Below are 20,376 nucleotides of genomic sequence, written 5' to 3' on the forward strand. Positions count from 1 at the left end.
AATTTTTCTACCCTTCTTCGAATCAAAAAAGTCCATGACTTTCTCTCTGTCTTTTTCTTTTGAGAAACAGAAAGGGAAAAAAAAAAAAGACAAAAAAACAAAAGAGGAAAAACGCATAACAGAAAAAGTAGAGTAGATTTGCTTTTCTGTTATCAGCAGCCGCCCGACCTCCTTGGGCTGGCTGCTGACAAGTTGTTAACGTTTCACACAATCAAGCTACTATAAATTTGCCTAATGACACTCGTCGAGTTTAATCACCTTCCTTCAAAGCCGGCCATTAATGGAATCTTCTACCAAAGATTCCTAGTAAATTATAGGACTAACAGATGTAAAAAGCGGGACTACTTAAGCTGACACTGTCGCTTTCTCCATAAACTTTTCTTTCGTAAGCCAGCAGCAGTTTATAAACCTTGGATTTTCTTTTTATTGTGCATATCTAACATTTAAAGTCGATTTACTTTTTCTCTTGAATAAGTGAAATCCCAGCAACCCTTTTAAGTTTTAACTTGATCTGGATTCTCGGGTTTCTCATTGGCTATCAAGTCTTCTTCAACACCAGTTGACTCTAAGCAAGTTCAACCTTATTATCTTCCGGTTGAGTTAATGCTTGAATAAATTGTTCCCCGTACTTCATCTGCTTGCTTGTTGAAGTGCAGCCCACAGATCTTTTTGAGGTAAATATTAGGAAAAGCGATATAATCCAAATTTTGATGAAGGCTTAAATTTGCATTTATACCTGCTGGATTTCCGAGTTTTTTGTGTTTGATCTTCTGATGGTTTTTAGCAGCGTTGAGAGCTAAGTCTACCATCTGTAAATGAAGATTGTCATGCAAAAGTGTGATCTTGTTGAGAAATCTAGGATACATGAAAGCTAATGTCTGTCTCGTGAGGATGAGTTTAATATTTTGTTTCGATTGTTTCAGATTCTGATTGAGGTAAAATGCGAGCTTTCTTTATTTTGCCTGCAATTTTGTGGCTCCTACTCTGCTCTCAAAGGGTGATATCGCATGGGGACCATCCGCTTGCTCGGATTTCCATTCAGAAGACAGTAGCTGCAATTGATAATAATGCCTCCATAAGAGCATTTCCTTCAACTCTTGGAGCTAATGTAAGTGTCAAATGTACTCTATAGCAGCATGCTTTACGTAGCATGAGGAGTTGGGTGATCATCACAAACTATTTTCAGTTGCAAAAAATTCTAAAATTGGATTCAGAATTGAAATTGTTGTTTTAGGCGCAGAAAACAGGGTCTGAAAGTAAAAATCAAATGTGACTTTTTTGCAACTCTTCTTCTATGTTCTAGGGGCTAAACCAAGAATGGGTTACTGTAGAGTACAGCATTTCAAATCCAGCAATTGATGACTGGATTGGAGTATTTTCTCCCGCCAATTTTAGGTGAAGCATACCTTTATTTTCAGACTTGTTAGTGCAGTTCGCATTCATCCCGTTCCCCAACCCCAAGATGAGGAAATCTCTACTTGGGACTACAAGATGGATGAGATTTTAGGCTAATATATGCATTTCAACTAACGAGTTTCAGTGCAGCGGCTTGCTCCGCCGAAAATCGCATGGTGTCTCCACCTCTACTGTGTAACGCACCCATAAAGGTTTGTGATTGACCGAATAAAAAAGGGCACAGAAACGTCCGGTTGCTCTGTGCATATCTATGGAGAGAACAAAATGGCATCTTTTGAACTATTTTCTTATTTCTGCAGTATCAATATGCAAATCGCACCAATCCTACTTACAAAAACACTGGAAAAGGTTCGCTGAAGCTTCAACTGATCAACCAGAGATCAGACTTCTCTTTTGCTCTATTTTCCGGTGGAGTATCCAATGTAAGCTTTTATCTTTTAAACCATCCTATGATCTAATATAATTCTTTACATATCATTATCATTACTATATAAAAAGTATGAATGTTGGTATTAGGGAGTGCAAGTGTAAGCACTTTTTTATCTTAGCTTTTATTATTCCTAAATTACCCTCATGTCTTTTAATTAGAATTATTGCATTTTAAGTGGCACTAATTAAAAGAAATAAAACACTCCAATTGATTACATTTTAATGGTATTGGTAATTATAATTAAATATTCCTCATTAAAAACTATTTACCTACCCTTGGACTCCATCTCCTAGTATTATACATATCAAAATTTCTTAATTGAAGCATGAAAAACTTCTCATTAGTCATTAGTTGAGATTGTTAAAAAAAAATCAATTTCAAAAAATAGATATTCTCTAGAAAATGGAGAAACATACAATGACAAGAAAAACCCTTAGTCATCTGTATATCTTCACACAAATATCACGAGTAAATTTTACAATTATGCACTTTTACCAATATGAAGAATTTTTCATGTTGCACCCAATAAAATTTCAATATACAAAAAACGATGACACCTTTATAACTGAAATAGCAGTATTAAACTAGAAAAAAGAAATCTAAGATAGCACCATACAAATCACTATTATCATTAATAGCAACCGATCAAAACAAGAAAAACTAAAATAAGATTGAAAACTATTTATAAAGTGACATAAAGTAAATAGCAAATGAATTAAAAAGTTAGAATACAATTCAAATAATAGCAAAGACAACATCCAAATCACTGATATCCAAGGGAAGACAAACATTGTTATTGACAATAATATAGTAATACTTCATTTGTATTGGTTTGAACAAACCAAATCCATCCATCAAGTCAGAACCATCTCCAATGATAAAATAAGAATTATAATAAGAGTAAATATAAAATGAAGAATGATAAAATGAAAATGATATCCAAATTGTTTTTGGTGATATCCAAAATACCCTTATTTTTCTAATGATTACATATATTTATTGTATTGCAATATTAGTGAATAATGGAAGCGGTTATGAAATGAAAAGCTTTAAAATTAAGTAAATTTCATTTATGGTGACAATTGTAATTAAACAGATTTAATGCATTCCAATAATTGATAATAATGATAGCAGTTATGGATTCAAAGTTGGCAATTAAAAACTAAAACACAGAAGTATACAAAAAATTAATATTAAAATTATTAATTAGCCACAATTCTCATTCCAATTTCATGATCATAAAAAAAACTAATATTAAAACCAAAAATATTGTGCTCATATGAAAAAAGTAGACTTGTTGCTCTTGCTTCGCTTTGGATTGTGCTAAAAACATGAATAAAAGAAAAGGAAAACAGAAAAACTCCAACTATCTCTATCTATAAAATTTCAATTGTTAGAATGTACAAGCCAAAAAAATTTTACGTGATGGATCACTTATACTCCATTATTGACAAAAATAGAATTAACATAATACAAAGAATTCAAATTACATTTATGTTTATTTTTCTAACTTAATTATATTCTTCGTTTATAAAAAATTGTGATGATTGTGGTTTATATGCAATAGAGTCATGAACATAAAATAATTTTGGTAAAACATGATATTATCAATATTTGATATGTTAGAGTTCAAGCTATAAATCAAAAAGTGTTTGGTTCATGATTTCAAATTCAATCTGAAGGGATATGTCAACTATATTGAAATGTTTTCTGTCTCTTTTCATTTAATAAAATTTTTAAAAGTAACTAGCTTAAAAAAATAAATAACATAACAATACTATATTATGATGTTGATGATCAAAATTTCATAAAAAATTTTAGTATTTGAAAAATAATATATTTTAAAACATTATAATCACGTGCAAAGCACGTCAACTATTACTAGTTTTTCAAATTTCTGAAACCACTTGTATCAGGCCATGAGGTAGTACGTAGTGCTACATTACTGACATGGAAAAAATTGGTCTTGCTGTTTTACCTCAGATTATTATCAAACTTTCAAAGTGTTGGAACCCAAATTTCCACAATATCTTTTAACTTTTAGCTTATTCAATTTAAACAGTTACTAAAACTTTATATTCATAAAGCCTAATAATACTCAGTATTATTTGGAGTGTTGTTTCCAGTTTATTAAATATTTATTAAATCTTTTAAGGCTTTTTACTTGTGCAGTATGGTTAAATTTAGGACCAAGGGAGAGGGATTATGGTGCTATTAGACTGATCTTCTACGACTGTCATGGATTGATTGTGGATATTTATCCTCTTTAAACCTCATTGTGAATACGTCATTCTAGTTTTCTTAATCTTCTGCCTTTGGATTTCTATTCTTTGGTTTGCTTTCCTTTCTGATTATTTTGCTTTTGCTTAGGGTTGTTTGTGGAAATATTGTGTTGCATTTGAGATGGCTGTTTTTAGCTGCAATATGACTTGTCTTTCTTATATGAACAGCCAAAGCTGGTTGCATTGTCCAACAAAGTTGCCTTTGTAAATCCAAATGCACCAGTATACCCACGCTTGGCACAAGGAAAGACGTGGGATGAAGTAAGTAAATATTTCTTGCTGCTCTCTTTGCAGTTTTAACTTATGTATTATGTAACCAAGGAGAAAACTATACCAAGGGAGACCAACTACATGAACTTTTTATGCTTCCTCTTTCTCTGCATTCTTCATTCTTGTATTGCTTAGGATTAGACTTTTGCGATTTGAATGTTGATGATTTCCTTGGTGTCAGAAAAGGTTTTTTTCCCTTTTAAATGACTTCTAAATTGGAGAGTTACTTCTAAGCTACTTGTTAAAATTATTTACTCATTAACATCACCCAGATGACTGTGACATGGACTAGTGGATATGGAATCAATGATGCAGAGCCTTTTGTTGAATGGGGTCTGAAAGGAGATGAACAGAGACGTTCTCCAGCAGGGACACTTACTTTTGACCGCAACAGCCTGTGTGGTACATGAATCTCTCCAGTTTATCTTCTCTTTTTTTTTTTTTTAAATAAAGTTAGAACTCATATGCATGATTTGATGGTAGCTAACAGACCCTCTCAACAGTGGGTTCATAGTTCAAGAAAGCAGATACAAAAACTCACTCTGGTTTGCCATCATCCATGTGTAACAGCTTCTGGATGCACTAAGTAGTTGATACCATTTGATGACCTGTAGAAATTACAACTAATTTTTCAAATACCCATGTAGCAGATGCTTGTGATTTTATTGGATAAATATTTATGTAAACCATTGCTTTTGTAGTGGGTATCTTGCCATGGCCACTTGAGCCAAAAGAGGAGGAAACCTGTTCATTAAGATTCAGCTTTTCCTTATCCTAATATTTCGTATAGACACTGAGGTATTATGTTGAAATATACAGGTGCTCCAGCGACTACTGTTGGTTGGCGTGATCCTGGATTTATTCACACTAGTTACTTGAAGGAGTTGTGGCCCAACGTACTGTATGTTTTATGTTCCAGAAGTGCACTATGAAATTTGTATATGTTTCATACAGAAAATCATATTGCTGTTGCAGTTACACCTACAAGCTGGGACATCGATTGCACAACGGATCCTACATCTGGAGCCAGAATTACCAGTTCAGAGCATCTCCTTACCCTGGTCAAAACTCCCTACAGCGTGTAGTCATTTTCGGTGACATGGGAAAGGTTGGGTTCTTCCTGGTCAGAATCAGACATGTCAATCTTACCTGTTTCCTTTACTTTAATAATGATGGCCTATAATCAAGAAACTACCTTCATGGTCTTCCTGTTCAAAAACAAAAAAAAAAGGTCTCCTATCATGCTTATTAGAAGTCAAACTGCTTTTCTACTGTTTTCATTTCAAATATGTAACCATTCTCTATAGATTATGCCCACAAGAAGAGCCTTGTTTTATATTTCTTGAATGTGCTTTCTTTCCTTCTAACTTATTTGAGTAGTTAATCAAACTATGCAACCCTTTGAGATTCACTCACGCAAATCACAAGTTGTTAACGAGTAGAATTTTCTCAGTTGAAAGACAGATTCTGAAGCCGCCATAAATTGGCCCACAGTGCAGTTATGAAGTTGTTTTACACAGTGCAGGATGAAGCCGATGGCTCCAATGAATATAACAATTTCCAACAAGGTGCCCTTGACACCACCAATCAGCTTATCAAGGACTTAAAGAATATTGATATAGTCTTCCACATAGGTGATATTACTTATGCCAATGGGTATCTTTCTCAGTGGGATCAGTTTACATCTCAAATTGCACCAATTTCTTCACTTGTACCTTATATGCTTGCAAGGTATTGTGGGTTCTGTTATGTAAGTTGTTGAGTTTAAGTATTTATTGCTTTATTTGTTGAATTACACCCATCCTTGTTGCAGTGGCAACCATGAGCGAGATTGGCCTGGAACAGGGTCATTTTATGGCAACTTGGATTCAGGAGGAGAATGTGGTGTGCCAGTTCAAAATATGTTTTATGTTCCTGCTGAGAACAGAGCTAAATTCTGGTATGATTCAAAGTTATTTTTCATGAACATTTACTCTGAAATTCAGATGGCTGTGTCCATCGAGTCTTTTATGTTGCTATTGATGCTTATCTTAGACAAGGAACATATTTTCAAGATTTTGGTAGAAGCAAAAGAAGGCAACTATGATCTGATAAATAAGATTGGAAAATGTGTTAACAAACTGTTTCTGGTTGCATGATTGTGAGTTCTTATATTAGAGGTTCACAAGAACTGTGAGTTTGATTATTGAACTACCTATATAATCATTATTTGCAACGGATATGCTCAGAAATAGTGTCCACTTTATTAATGTAGATAGTTTTCCAGCTTCTATTCAGAAAATGGATTACCACACGATAATCTTCTCTCTGTAGTGGATACATGATTCCCAAGGAAAAACCTTAAATCCTCTGACTGAGATGAAGTCTAATTTCTGTTCCAGAAGAGGGACGTATTCAATATTGTTGTCCTATCTTTTCAGGTACTCCACAGACTATGGCATGTTCCGATTCTGCATAGCTGACACTGAACATGATTGGAGAGAGGGTTCAGAGCAATACAACTTCATTGAGCATTGCCTTGCATCTGTAGACAGACAGAAGCAACCTTGGCTCATCTTTCTTGCCCACCGGGTGCTAGGTTATTCTTCTGCCACATTTTATGCTGATGATGGATCATTTGCAGAACCAATGGGGAGGGAGAGCCTTCAGAAACTCTGGCAAAAATATAAAGTTGATATTGCTATCTATGGGCACGCGCATAATTATGAGAGGACTTGTCCCATTTACCAGGTATTCTATAGCTTACATCAAATAATAGATAGCAGCTGACATTCGTTTATCCAATCTTACTTTTTTTTTTCTCGGGTTACTAGGTGTTCTTGGTCGAATGGCTGAGCTGAAAATGTCCCTTTTAACCAATCAAAACCACTTATCTGTTTTTCTTACTTTTGATATGAAGAACACAGTACTAGACAGTTAAGCAGCATATGAAGTATGATTCATCCAACATAAGATTCAAACTTTTAAACTATGGGAAGAGATTATTTTGTATATGAGTACAGAAAATAAATGCAGGAAAGAATAGATAATCAAGAAGCCAACCTGCTGCCAGAAGAAGTACTGTCAGCTACTCCTATGACTCTTCTCAACTAGACTTAAAGACAGTCGGACTGGCTTTCAGTCCTCTTTAACAAAAGGCATGGATGATATTGATCTTCAAATTAATTCTAAACTATATCGTTCTGTTCCTTGCCGCAGAATATTTGCACAAACAATGAGAAGCACTTCTATAAGGGTATATTGAACGGCACAATCCATGTGGTTGCTGGAGGAGCAGGAGCAGGCCTTGCAGAATTTTCTACCTTCCAACCGAAATGGAGCATTTTCAGAGATTATGATTATGGATTCGTCAAACTAACAGCATTCAACCATTCGAACCTTTTGTTTGAATACAAAAAGAGCGGCAATGGCAGTGTTTACGACTCATTCAGGATTTCTCGAGATTATAAAGACATTTTGGCCTGCACAATGGATAGCTGCCCAAGTACGACACTGGCGTCTTAACGTTCTGAATCCCAAAGGCAGCAATTTGCAGAGACACCCTTCCGTGGATGTTGTCCAACCAAGCAACGCGAGCATCCAAATAGTAAAAGAGATATTCTCTATACTCATTGTTTTGTAGTTCTCTTGGGATAATGGAATTGCTGGTCTAGGGAGATGAATTTAAATGAGTTTTATTGAATTCGAAGTACAAATAAAAACTTCTCTGTTCTTTTCCATAGGTAATTCACTTTATCTTTGCCTTTCATCTTTGTGTCCCTTTTCAAAACAATGGAATTTTCTGACGTCCATACATGCCGATGATCGTCAGTAAGGTCTAATGGCCTGTCAATAATATGTTCAACATGGAATTCATATGATGAAGGCCGCAATAACATATCACATGAGTTAATATCACCCAACGTATTGTCCCCCTTTTCTTACCATTCCTGCAATTCTTCTGGTTCTTTTCTTGCAACTCCTCCACAATCCTCCTTTGACCCAATCCATGAACTTTCATTTTTATCTCCCTGCTTTAATTTCTCTCTAACGCTAGTACTTAACGACAAAGACTGTCAATTTATTACTATAAAGATGAAAACTTGGGTTTAATTAAACCCAGTATATACCAAGCACAAATTAATCGACTTGAGTGTTTATATATATATATATACTAGGTGGTATCCACCGCGCCGTGCGCGGTGGTATATGCCCAGTTAATGTTTAGCTAGCAATGTTGGTGAGAATGGAAATTAGTGAAATGGAGTACAATCAAATGGAACTATAAAATGGAACTATATTATACAGGCATATTAATGAAAATTATACGAGCCTCCCAAGTAAGATAACCATGATGGCTCAGGGCTCCATGAAGCCATTGTTCTAGTCTTTGAAATACAAAAGTGAAATACAGACAGATTCAGCAACAACTCAAGGCATCAATCGAGCAGTGAATCCAGTCCTGTTCATACAGGAGAAATAGAGCAGAGCAAGTAATGCCTCCGAAGCAAAGAAAAAACTGCAACAAAAGCAAAGCAAGCAAACGCAAAAATTATGACAAAACGAAAGCAGACAGCTGTATTAATGCACATATAGCCTCACGAAATGTGAAGCTAGGATTGAGGTTTACAAAATCGCGGAAATGTGAAGCTACTTTTTCTAGTTGGAGAACAAGAATCATCTACATCCAATCTTGATTGAACTACTGATGTATAACTACTTCTTCCCTGTTTACATAATGACATCACATCACGCAGCAAGAAAAGTAAATATTAGAGCACCCTGTGAGACATTTTCAAATCTGAATTACCTTCAAAGGGAACGTCTGTATATACAAGTCAACTTTCTGGTCATCGCCAGATACTCTAGTAATCTGCCTCACAAACTTTGTTTCCACATTATATACAAGCTGCAATTTTGAATCAATAAATGTCATACATCTTGACGTGATGTAGCACAAACTCCCAAAAAATAAAACATAATCAGGTTTTGCTTTAAAGCATAATATGAAACATAAATCAAAGTACCTGAACAACATATTCAAATAAATACAGGGTACACTGGGTAAGCATGTACCTACCTTCCTTATATCAGGATCATTCCAAGGACTCATATTAGATGAGAGGCATCCTCCTTCAACTGGACAAGAGCATAAGCCACCCAAAAAATTAGGCAATTGACTGAAAAAACATTAAAAAAAAAAGTCAGGATGCTATAATTGAAATTCTCACAAACAGGACGACCTAAAAGTAGAAGTAAACCTTGAGTCAATGGCTTCAAGTAGTTTTCCCAAAGACTTAGGCTCCAGAACCTGCAAATTTGGACAATGTGATTTTATCGAATCTGAGCCACAGTAAAGGTAGAAAGAGAGAGAGAAGCACACAGCCTTGCCTGAATTTTTGCAATAGTTTTAGCATCAAGAAACTTCTGTGCAGCAGGCCAGAGCACCTTCTTAAAACCAGGGCCAGCATTAACAATGAACATCCGATGGAGTGTCTGCAACAATTACAGGAAAAAACCAAAGCCACATTCACCAATAATTGTATCTAACAGAGTAATTATTTATTTCCATAAACTGAATTTGACAGGAGCTACTTAATACCTCAGGATAGTAATTGTTGTTAATTTTTGTCATGGATGCCAAAAGATTAGCAGTTGTCCTTGAAAATTTTTTAACTCCCGGTGTTCAAAAGTTCCCTGCTGTTATTTACAACAGTATCCGATGCAACTGTAAAAAAATGATCTTTAAAAGGAACTGGAAGCATGTACAAGCTAGTCAACAATTTGTAAATTTCTGTCAAAAGCACAGTACACTGATACCATCCTAAAATATTAGTTGCTTCAATGCTGAAAAGCTTTTTCAGCGCATATAGCACAAACAAGTTGGCACCAATCAAAGGAAAAATGTTATTATCTAGTAAGGTATTTTCTAAAGACACGAATCACGAACCACTGCCCCCATGGCAACCAATTTTGCAAAATGACAAGCGTACCAGGCCTTGCACATCTAGAATTGTGGTGGCTGAACAGATCCGCCTCTCGTACCAGCTAAACAATAGTTTGTTCCATTGCAGCAAACCTCTCGTATTCACCGCGCACTGGGAAACAAACTATGAACCAAAAGATGAATACATCAATACATTGAAACTGCATATAAGCAAGCTAACAAATCAATTTCAAATCGAGTATTAAATAATCTGCAATAAATGAAAATTTTCTTACTAAAAAATTTAGAGACTACAAAATTACAAGGATCTCATGGTAAAAGAAACATTAAGTAAATAACAGTACATCAAAAGACTAAACATACCAAATTAAGGAGAAAAAGGCTAAACATAGAACAAACTTAAGTAGCGTTAAAGCTGGTGAGAATAATCCAAGCAGCTTCCCTCCTATCACTACCAGCGATCAGCTTAACACAAAATACCTATTAGAAACACCAAATCAGTTTTGGATACTCAAAATACCCAAAAGAAAAAACAAAAAAACATTGCAATCATGGGTTCTGAACCAAGTACAATCCCTGCATGCATAAAAATCTTTCCTTCTTATACAGGATGATGGCACATAAACATTAAGAAATAATATCATTTTCCATTGAATGCCTTCTGCACAGAATATTTGAGACAAATAAATGGAGCAAGAAGTAAAAATCTGGAACCCATACAACAAATTGAACAAAAGGTGAGATGGCAAAAAAAAAAAATCAGAGTTAAGAGATTGGCTAAATAAACACAGTTTTGGCAGGCACTTTTTCCTCACACTAGACATCGTAAGCTCAACAAAAAACTCATTATTGTACTGAAGCAAATTACAGCATAAATACTTTTGGTTCTGCTGCAAAACTCAGACACCCATAAGCCATTTAGTGGTAAGTGTTAACGACACTTGTAAATGCAACTACACCACTCTATGCAAAGTATGCATCCTCTAAATACAGAGTCACAACTATTGCAATGGATAAGTAATGACAAAAGATATCTATTCCAAACACAATTCAAACTGGATCTCCCAGTACCATCTATAACTCATATGCCTAACCATCCGTGTTAAGAAGCCAGTAGTAAAGATAAAAGGCAAAACTAAGAAATAATACCCGTAGTTACTTTGTGGAAACCAAAGAATAGAATATAACTTGAAAGCTGAATCTTAGGTGATCTGCAAAGATAATTGGGGAAAAAAGATCACAATCTAAAAAGCTAAATCTATCTCTTCTTGTGAGTTTTTCTTGCGTTTTTCCTCAATCTACCAAACAGAAATCAAAATATGACATAAAAGCAAAATAAGACTATTAGCAGCAGCAAAACTAAATAACTAAACAAGAAATTAAAACCTTTAATCTTCAATAAAAAAGCAAAAAAAAAAAAAGAAAAAAGAGAAGGAAGCAGAAACTTGAAGGTCTAGTTTAGCGTAAAATAAAATTAGAAAAATGGCTGGAAAATAAACTACAGAAAAATTCAAACCTTGAAAAGCTAAATCTTTTTTTCTTCTTCTTGTCGACTTTTCTTCCATTTTTCCCTCAATCTATTAGAAGAAAAACGAGATCCCTATCTATCCAATATATAGTAGAAATGAGATCATTAACAGCAGCAAAACTAAAGCACTAAACAAGAGATCAGAAATCAGAAACTTTTCTTACAAAAATTTGAAGGTACAACCTAGAGTAAAAATGGAAAAAAGATTGAAAAATAAATTAAAGAAAATAGCACAACCTGGAAAGTTGATTCTTTTTCTCCTTCTCGTGGACTTTCAATCCATTGTCCTCAATCTATGAGAAGCAAAATGTGATTGTGAGTAACTGCAAGTTCAAGAAAACAAAGAAAGAAACAAAAACTAAACAAAAAAACATCAAAATAAGCAAAAATATCGAACCCATTTCGGAGAAAATATGAAGAAGAGGAAGAGAGGATGAGGGCTTTCTGAATAAAGAAGCAGAGGATGGGCGAGAGATTGAGAAAGGGGAAAGGACGGTTCTGTGAAGCATTGAACCCAACGGAAGTCTCACCAACTCTGAGTCTCTGACAGTATGTCCATCTGTTGCACGTGGAAGGAAACAAATGCAAGGAAAGGAAAGCGTAAAGGCCAAGGGAAACAGCCTGAGGGTGTGGACGAAAAGGGAAAAAGAAGCGGGCAGAAAGCAACACAGCAGTAGCAAAAACAAGCGAAAGGAAAGACGAACGAAGAAGAGAGCAGTGGGAAAATCAGGTGCGACCAAGATAAAATTTGGAGTGGAAACAACACCAATATGTGGCGGAGAAAAAAAGAAAGAAGCAGGTTGGAGTTGGTAGAGAGGAGCCTGAACAGCGGGCAGAGAGGCAGCTGACGACCCCAACCGAACACCTGCAGACAAAAACAGTAGCACTAAACAGGCGGAAGGAAAGACGGGACGAGGAACGAAGGGGAGAAAAAATCAGGTGCAACAAGCACACTTGGCAACCAATCACTTCGCGCCATGTCACCATCCAGCCAATCCCGCCTCGCCACGCAGAGGACGACCACGTCCGACGTGGACACCGGGCTTCCGCCCTTAGTCTATATGGTTAATTAGTCTATATGGTTAATAAGGCCTTCAAAGTAACACTTATCCTGTGGAATTAGGTTTGAGTCGTGTGTGTGTGTGTGTGTGTTGTGTTTGCTATTGTTGAAAAGAAAAGGAAAAACAGGAGAGATAATAGCTGAGTGTCCTGCAAAATAAAATAGGTCAATCGAGTGTTTCCTCTCCTCAAAAATTCCCTATCCCACATCGTTAGTGAGTGGAGCAAATGCTCAGGTCTTAAGTCTCCTCAGTACCCTCATTGATTATCGGCTTTTGAGGTGTACTGTGGAATTAGGTTTGAGTCGTGTGTGTGTGTGTTGTGTTTGCTATTGTTGAAAAAAAGTAACACTTATGCTCGAATCTCCGTTTGAAGATTCCAAAGTTTCTTAAAAGGCGCCACGAGTTACAGAAACGACAAAGACTTTCATTTTTCATCACTTACCTCCTCCTTAATGCATCACATCAGCTGCTACAACTCATTTTCTAAAATCAGTAACGCCTCCCCACTAAGTGCACTTGAGTCCTAAGTGGATTTGGGGATAAGGTCAGTTCGTTTCTTACGACTATCTATGTATCTGTTGTGAATCCCAATATACGATTATCTATTATTTTTCAATTTTCACTGTCAGTTAACTTCAAGTTGCAGTTCAGAATTTATTGCACTTGATATAGTCATTTCTTGAGCTGTGACTTGAGCTCGCTTGTTTCTTGCGAAGCCAACTAGAACATGAAAACTATTTGCCTAGCACTCCAACCTGCGTATAGAAGTTCTGGGTTCCTTAGGTTGCAGTTTCCTGTTTACTTAATGGATTAGTCTTCGTTTTTATTGGTCAATGGTAATCCCTTCTCGTAATTAAGCTGTGAACTTAAAGCTCTTAATTTTCAACCATTTGCAGTACAAAAGTACCTCTCACCATTTGATTTCAGTCATTATTTTAGCTTAGGCTGCCATGAGAATTTCCTTGACCTTGCTGGGAATTTTGGTGGCTCTGCTCAAACTTCAATGGGCGACGTCTCATGGGGTCCAACCACTTTCAACGATTGACATCAGTAGTGCTGTAATTGCTCTTGATGATGGAGCTTATATCAGAGCCACTCCATTAATTCTTGGTTTGAATGTAAGTTAATTTGAGGAACGAAAAAAAAATGCCTGAAATGCTTTGTCTTAGTTTGAGGAATGAAATCAAACTTTAGAATCACATGCAATTTCCTCGTTATCTCAGGGGCAGAACAAAGAATGGATTACTCTCGAGTATGGCATTAACAATCCGTCAATTGATGATTGGATTGGAGTCTTTTCTCCTGCCAATTTCAGGTATAAGAAGTTCGTTTATTGTTGGACTAACTTCAAGACTCCTCCTCCATAGCGCCTGTTCTTTCTCCAGTGCTACCCCAAATCTTGTGGATATAGTCAATTTAGAGATTCAAGTGGACTCTTGTTTACTATATGTATCTCGCACTTGATCTGAAGGAAATTAGCAAACTGAACTTTTTATGTGCATAATTTGCAGTGCTTCTATTTGCCTCCCTGACAATCCTAGAACTTTTCCACCTGTATTATGTACAGCACCAATAAAGGTTTGGTCTTCTGTTTTTGCTTGGAAGTTTTTTCTTATCTTTATAGACATGCTTTTAGCCCGGGGTTAGATCTGCTGTCAAAACTGATTTATCAGTTGCTATACAGTTTCAGTATGCCAATTACACAAATCCCAAGTACAAGAAAACAGGAGAAGGATCATTGAAGCTTCAGTTGATCAACCAGAGATCCGACTTCTCTTTTGCTCTATTTTCTGGTGGATTATTAAAAGTATGCCAGATTTTTCTTTCCCTTGACTTAATAAATGTAATTCTGACAATTTTTTCTATTTCTTATCTCTTCTATCAGATGTTTTCATCCCTGACCTGTATTTTTCCTCAAGGACATATGGGAAATATTCTTGATTCTTTGAGAAAATCGCATTTTTTCTTCTTCCTAGATATGATCTGCGTCCAAAAATTTCTATGTGCAAAAGTTGCAATGATAAGGAATATTGAGTGTATCTTATTTTTTAACCCAAGTAGATGAAATAGCACTCCCACTTGAATCTGATAATGAGTGGACTTTCTAAGGCAGTCACTCCTGGCCATAATTAAAACCAAGAGAAAGGCTAGTGCTGTGATAAGAAGAAGATTTTGGAACCTAGGCACCATAGTTATGACCTTTGATACTAAAATTCTGATTTCTTTTTTCATTCTGATGAAGGTACTATATCTACCATTTCTTTTGCTCTTCATGCAAATTGGTTGGAACTTGCTTCCAAATTAGAGTCTCTTTCACTCAACTAGTTTAATGTTCTCGTGTTTTAAGTAATAAATCTCTAAATCATCCATTTTTCCAAATTCTCATTTAAGGACCAGAAATGAAGGGTTTGTGATACAACGTTAGCAGGTATTGAAAGAGAGCTAGTGCATTTGTTTTATACCTTTTCTTTTTATTTTGATTTCCAGTAGATTTTTACTCTCTCTCTCTCTTTCTCTCTTGGTCTGCATGTGTGTTTGTATCAGTGCATCAATTCCCCTTATTTGATAAAAGTTTGCTTTGTTTCTTCTCTAATATCAGTTTCTATTTCGTTGCAATTTTCTCTTATTAATTACAGCCAAAGCTAGTTGCCATCTCAAATACAATCACCTTTGCAAATCCAAATGCTCCTGTCTACCCACGCTTAGCACAGGGAAAGCAATGGAATGAAGTAAGTCTACTTTTTTCTACAGTGGATGACACGCCTTCATGTTGGCTATTTGTGTCATCGAAAAAGGAAATGAAGTTGTAAAAGTAAAAATCAATCGAGAAAAGCATTTCAACTAATGACAGCCGACCTCTATCTTTTATTGCCTCCTGCACATGCCAAATCTTTGAGTCAGTTTTTGCTGGCAAATGCTTATTCTAGGACCAAAACGTCTGTTAATATTCATGACATCTTCTAACTAGCTAGCTAGCATATTTATGATATGCTTATGGTTTGAAATGATGCTTAGATGACTGTGACATGGACAAGTGGTTATGGACTTGATGAAGCAGAACCTTTCGTAGAATGGGGTCTGCAAGGTGAAGAACAGAGAAGTTCTCTAGCAGTTTCGTTGACTTTTGACCATAACACCATGTGTGGTGCGTTACACACCTTCAAACTTTTATGACCTATGTACTATATGGAAATAATCGTTCTTGATATTGACCAAACAAATGGTTTTAGTATATGTTCCCATGCCTGTTTTAGGACATATTTAACTTTAATCTGATCAAAATGTACAACAAACTCATGAGCACATGCATGACCAAAGCATTGCCAATAATTGGTTACTGCTATCTGCATGTACATTAAAATCTACAGCTCACTCATGCACTTATGTATGACGAAAGCATCAGTTAAAGTTTTTCTGGATCAACACCAATAGTAATCTGCAGACTGCAGCTGTCCAAGCTGTTGCAGAATTATAGCATGCATGCTGATCTTAAGTTAGCTTGAATTTTCCTTGAATAGCGTGATAGTGTTCTTACCATTCTATATTGATTTCAGGACTTCAACTTTTGTAACTGTCTATTTCTTCATCCTCAAACAATAATATTGTGCTTTACCAATAGGCAGCTAAATAGTCAACTTTTAGCACTCTGTCCCACTAAGTTTGCAGTGGATATTCATTGGTAATGTCAAATTCTGCAGGTGCTCCTGCCAGAACTGTTGGTTGGCGTGACCCTGGATTCATTCATACTAGTTTTCTGAAGGAGTTGTGGCCCAATTTAGTGTAGGTTATAGATTCTTATGAAAACAAAAAATTTGGTTCTTTGTCAAAATTTTTTCTTCTCTTTTGACTGCTTTAAATATCTGTTTCACAAGTGGATGGTACCTTTTGGTTCACTTGTTTAAATAAAAAAGTTGCTAACCTATTAACATGCATTAGTTCTCTTCTCCCTCTTTTACATTGATAACATCTCCTAGTTAAACTTCATGTAATTGAAAATTAATGTTATGGCTTGAATGCATCTGATCAAAGTTAACTTCGAGAGCCTTCAGAAAATATGAGAAAAAATGAACTATATGTTTTTTATGTTTCAATTACTTAACAGTGACCTCCTTATTCCTTCTTGCAGCTACACCTACAAGCTGGGGCATAGAATGTTCAATGGCACATATATCTGGAGTCAGATGTACCAATTTAGAGCATCACCTTATCCTGGGCAAAGTTCTCTCCAACGTGTTGTCATCTTTGGTGATATGGGAAAGGTTTGAAACTCTTGAAACAAGAATCTTTAAATCTTTTTCTTTATTATGTCATCAAGTATGTCTATTTTTTCTCAACCATATTTGTTTCTTTTCAAGGCATGTAAAAAGATTGTAATGCTTGCAATTTGGTTAATATCATATTATGTGCCTGTCAGCTTCGGTGTCAGCTTATCTCAAGCTTACGTATCTTTGTTTTCAGATATGACCTCCTTCAGTATCAAACTCTCCTCACTTGCTGCACTGCAGGATGAAGCTGATGGCTCTAATGAGTACAACGATTTTCAACCAGGATCTCTTAACACGACAAAGCAGCTTATTGAAGACTTGATGAACATTGATATAGTCTTCCACATTGGAGATATATGTTATGCCAATGGGTATCTCTCCCAGTGGGATCAATTTACTTCTCAGATTGAGCCAATTGCTTCAAGAGTACCTTACATGATTGCAAGGTATTTTCTGTTTAGTCCTAGAACTAGTTGAGCATGTTTTTGTTTTTCTTGTTTTCTTTTTCTGGGGTCATGCTAATAGTTTGTCTACACAGTGGAAATCACGAGCGCGACTGGCCTGGATCAGGTTCATTCTATGATACCATAGATTCAGGAGGAGAATGTGGTGTCTTGGCTCAGAACATGTTTTATTTTCCGGCTGAAAATAGAGCCAAGGTCTGGTAAGTGGATTGGTATATAGGATTTTCTTGAAATAAAATAACCATTCAGATCTTAGCAATTTCAATGCTGTTGGTGGTGTTTCATAATTGACGCTTTGCATGTCTACAGCATTCACCGTTCTCTTCTTATCCATAAGGTTATGTAACTCCCCCCTCCCCACCCCCAAAAAAACCCCTCCTCCCCCCCCCCCCCAACCAAAAAAAAGGCTAAAAAAGGAAATGACTCTGCTTGGTGTTTTGCAACACTTTGTCGGCTATGTGAAGTTGCCTACATCACATTAGTATCTCGCTTTAAAAAAAAAAAAGGCCACCTTCTACATCAGTTTTTAGCTTTAATGGCCTTGTTTAGTTGATTGCTTTTTAACTACAAAGTATCACATTTGAGTTTATCCTGGATATACACGTTTTCTCTCTTAGAATGTAGCATAAAGAATACAAAGAGTTATAGATCAGTAGAGTCCTCATCATACGTTTCATGTACTACGTAAACTTCTAAATACTCTGAAAAGCGGTAGGTGTCGCAGGATTGACACCAAACTGTTGCTTTATTATTTTGTCAGGTATTCTACCGACTATGGCATGTTCAGGTTTTGCATAGCGGACACAGAACACGATTGGAGAAAGGGATCAGAGCAATATAAATTCATTGAGCACTGCCTTTCCACTGTAGATAGACAGAAGCAGCCGTGGCTAGTTTTCCTGGCGCATCGAGTTCTAGGCTATTCTTCATGTGCTTGGTATGCTAATGAAGGATCATTTGCAGAACCAATGGGAAGGGAGAGCCTTGAAAAACTTTGGCAGAAGTATAAAGTTGATATTGCCATCTTTGGTCATGTTCATAATTATGAAAGGACGTGTCCTGTTTACGAGGTACTCCTACTAAAAGAACGATGCTCTCACACATGCACATAGATGTTTTCGCCTTTTTTTTCTATAAAAACAACAAAAAGAAGAGATTTTGCTCGATTTGAGTCGTATAAAGAATCCCAAAGAGCAGAGTAGACTTCCAGTAATTGAGTCTCAATGGCAAGAGCAATATATAGGATCATTGATTAAGTTAGTTGTACTGCTACATGAAAAATAAATGGGCATCTGCTCTGATCTTTTTGTTGGTTTGCCCTTGGAGTAATGCAATCTCTATCACTGCCTTCCTTCCAACAGAATGTTTGCACAAACAAGGAGAGGCACTCATACAAGGGTGCCTTGAACGGGACAATTCATGTGGTTGCGGGAGGAGCAGGAGCCAGCGTTACTGATTCTGAATTTTCTGGCATCCAGACTGCATGGAGTATTTTCAAGGACTTTGATCATGGATTTGTAAAATTGACTGCATTTGATCACTCAAATCTGTTGTTTGAGTACAAAAAAAGCAGAGATGGCAAAGTTTATGATTCCTTCAAGATCTCCCGCGATTACAGAGACATCTTGGCGTGCACGGTGGACAGCTGCCCGAGTACAACCCTGGCCACTAGGTCTCTGTAGATGGAAGTCGAAAGCAGGTTGAATTTGTTTATCATAAACATTCCTAGATTGGGGAATTCTTGTAGGAATTTCAATCCTGCGTTGTAATGCGTATGGAAGCAGTTACTGATAATGTATCAAAACAGCCATACTTACTGAGTTAGTCTGCGGAAATTATCATAATCATGATGTTAAATAAAATTGGAATAGGTCCCAAATTCCTAATAGACCCAACACAACTTATATTAATTGTTCTTTTTAAGTTTGTTGATTAATTTGCAAACATTGCACGGACTATTTATATATGTTGGTATTGATATATTGTTGTTAGAAATTAATTAAATTTCGAGTCCTTTATTCACAAAGCCCTGCATCATGAATCCAACCTCGAGGAGATAGACTCCCATAAAACGCTCAACATATTTCTTGTAATTCTTGATAGAAAGAGCAATATTAATATAAATAAACCCCATAATGCATGGCTTTCTTGCATTAATCTAGATGTCGTTTTCAGAATTCAGACAAGGGACACTTTTGTTCGAATGTTCACTTGAAGATTCCCCGAGTTTCTTCACAATGCTAAAAAGTTAACAGTACACTGAACTGAAACTCTTATCACCTTATAATGCTCCTTCAACTTGAAACGTCACGGACTCCTAAGGATTGAGACTGACCCTTTTAGTAGACGCTTGAATAACCACCGCAGCCGAGGTCAGTTCTCAATCTTTTTAACATCTGTGTTTCTTTTGGAGTAAGTTCTTTCATGGATTGATTTAGTACGTTTTTCTTGTGAATCCCACCATCTGAATCTCCTCTGCCTTTGCACATTAGCTTCACAGCTCAGAATATAGTGCACTTAAATATGGATTTTTATGCGTGTGGGGGCAGAGAGTTTCCTATTTACTTCATGAATCACTCTTACTTTCATTGCTAAATTAGCAATTTTGCGATTGTGTGCAATCCCTTTTGGAAAGTAGTTAAGCTCCAGCAAGTTCCTTTGTTTGGATAGCTGATTAGAAGCTAGAAGTCGAGTATCATCATTTCGGACAATTTCCACATCAGTATTAGCTGTT

General features: G+C 36.2%; 3 protein-coding genes across 8 annotated transcripts; 2 read left to right on the top strand and 1 right to left on the bottom strand.

Moving 5' to 3' along the window:
* The first annotated feature begins 454 nt into the window (after window positions 1-454).
* On the top strand, window positions 455-8,206 carry LOC113751120 (probable inactive purple acid phosphatase 1). 2 transcript variants are annotated; one of them, XM_027294992.1, is made up of 13 exons: window positions 455-674; window positions 924-1,108; window positions 1,304-1,395; window positions 1,541-1,607; window positions 1,716-1,838; window positions 4,297-4,389; window positions 4,671-4,800; window positions 5,218-5,299; window positions 5,374-5,506; window positions 5,924-6,129; window positions 6,212-6,337; window positions 6,819-7,128; window positions 7,597-8,206. In XM_027294992.1, the coding sequence occupies exons 2-13, from the start codon at window positions 941-943 to the stop codon at window positions 7,900-7,902; spliced, it is 1,836 nt and encodes a 611-aa protein (XP_027150793.1). In that variant the 5' UTR covers window positions 455-674; window positions 924-940; the 3' UTR covers window positions 7,903-8,206. The 2 variants fall into 2 exon arrangements, with proteins under 2 accessions (XP_027150793.1, XP_027150794.1); XM_027294993.1 differs by lacking the exon at window positions 455-674 and having other exon boundaries at window positions 1,018-1,108; window positions 1,546-1,607.
* Window positions 8,207-8,688: 482 nt separating this feature from the next.
* Window positions 8,689-11,925, bottom strand: LOC113754475 (phosphatidylinositol/phosphatidylcholine transfer protein SFH13-like). Of its 3 annotated transcripts, none has more exons than XM_027298909.1 (9): window positions 11,841-11,925; window positions 11,474-11,535; window positions 10,688-10,804; window positions 10,371-10,487; window positions 9,769-9,873; window positions 9,639-9,688; window positions 9,458-9,557; window positions 9,188-9,286; window positions 8,689-8,839 (listed from the first exon to the last, which is right to left on the bottom strand). In XM_027298909.1, the coding sequence occupies exons 3-9, from the start codon at window positions 10,712-10,714 to the stop codon at window positions 8,798-8,800; spliced, it is 540 nt and encodes a 179-aa protein (XP_027154710.1). In that variant the 5' UTR covers window positions 10,715-10,804; window positions 11,474-11,535; window positions 11,841-11,925; the 3' UTR covers window positions 8,689-8,797. The 3 variants fall into 3 exon arrangements, with proteins under 3 accessions (XP_027154710.1, XP_027154709.1, XP_027154711.1); XM_027298908.1 differs by having other exon boundaries at window positions 8,689-8,896; XM_027298910.1 differs by lacking the exons at window positions 10,371-10,487; window positions 10,688-10,804; window positions 11,474-11,535; window positions 11,841-11,925 and adding an exon at window positions 9,980-10,067 and having other exon boundaries at window positions 8,689-8,896.
* A 1,548-nt stretch (window positions 11,926-13,473) lies between these two features.
* On the top strand, window positions 13,474-19,466 carry LOC113754080 (probable inactive purple acid phosphatase 1). 3 transcript variants are annotated; one of them, XM_027298410.1, is made up of 13 exons: window positions 13,474-13,749; window positions 13,841-14,031; window positions 14,137-14,228; window positions 14,425-14,491; window positions 14,598-14,720; window positions 15,550-15,642; window positions 15,929-16,058; window positions 16,612-16,693; window positions 17,040-17,172; window positions 17,419-17,624; window positions 17,717-17,842; window positions 18,403-18,712; window positions 19,004-19,466. In XM_027298410.1, the coding sequence occupies exons 2-13, from the start codon at window positions 13,864-13,866 to the stop codon at window positions 19,322-19,324; spliced, it is 1,851 nt and encodes a 616-aa protein (XP_027154211.1). In that variant the 5' UTR covers window positions 13,474-13,749; window positions 13,841-13,863; the 3' UTR covers window positions 19,325-19,466. The 3 variants fall into 3 exon arrangements, with proteins under 3 accessions (XP_027154211.1, XP_027154213.1, XP_027154210.1); XM_027298412.1 differs by having other exon boundaries at window positions 13,853-14,031; XM_027298409.1 differs by having other exon boundaries at window positions 13,474-14,031.
* Window positions 19,467-20,376: the final 910 nt, after the last annotated feature.

Source organism: Coffea eugenioides, chromosome 11 (assembly GCF_003713205.1).
Source record: "Coffea eugenioides isolate CCC68of chromosome 11, Ceug_1.0, whole genome shotgun sequence".
NCBI lineage: Eukaryota > Viridiplantae > Streptophyta > Magnoliopsida > Gentianales > Rubiaceae > Coffea > Coffea eugenioides.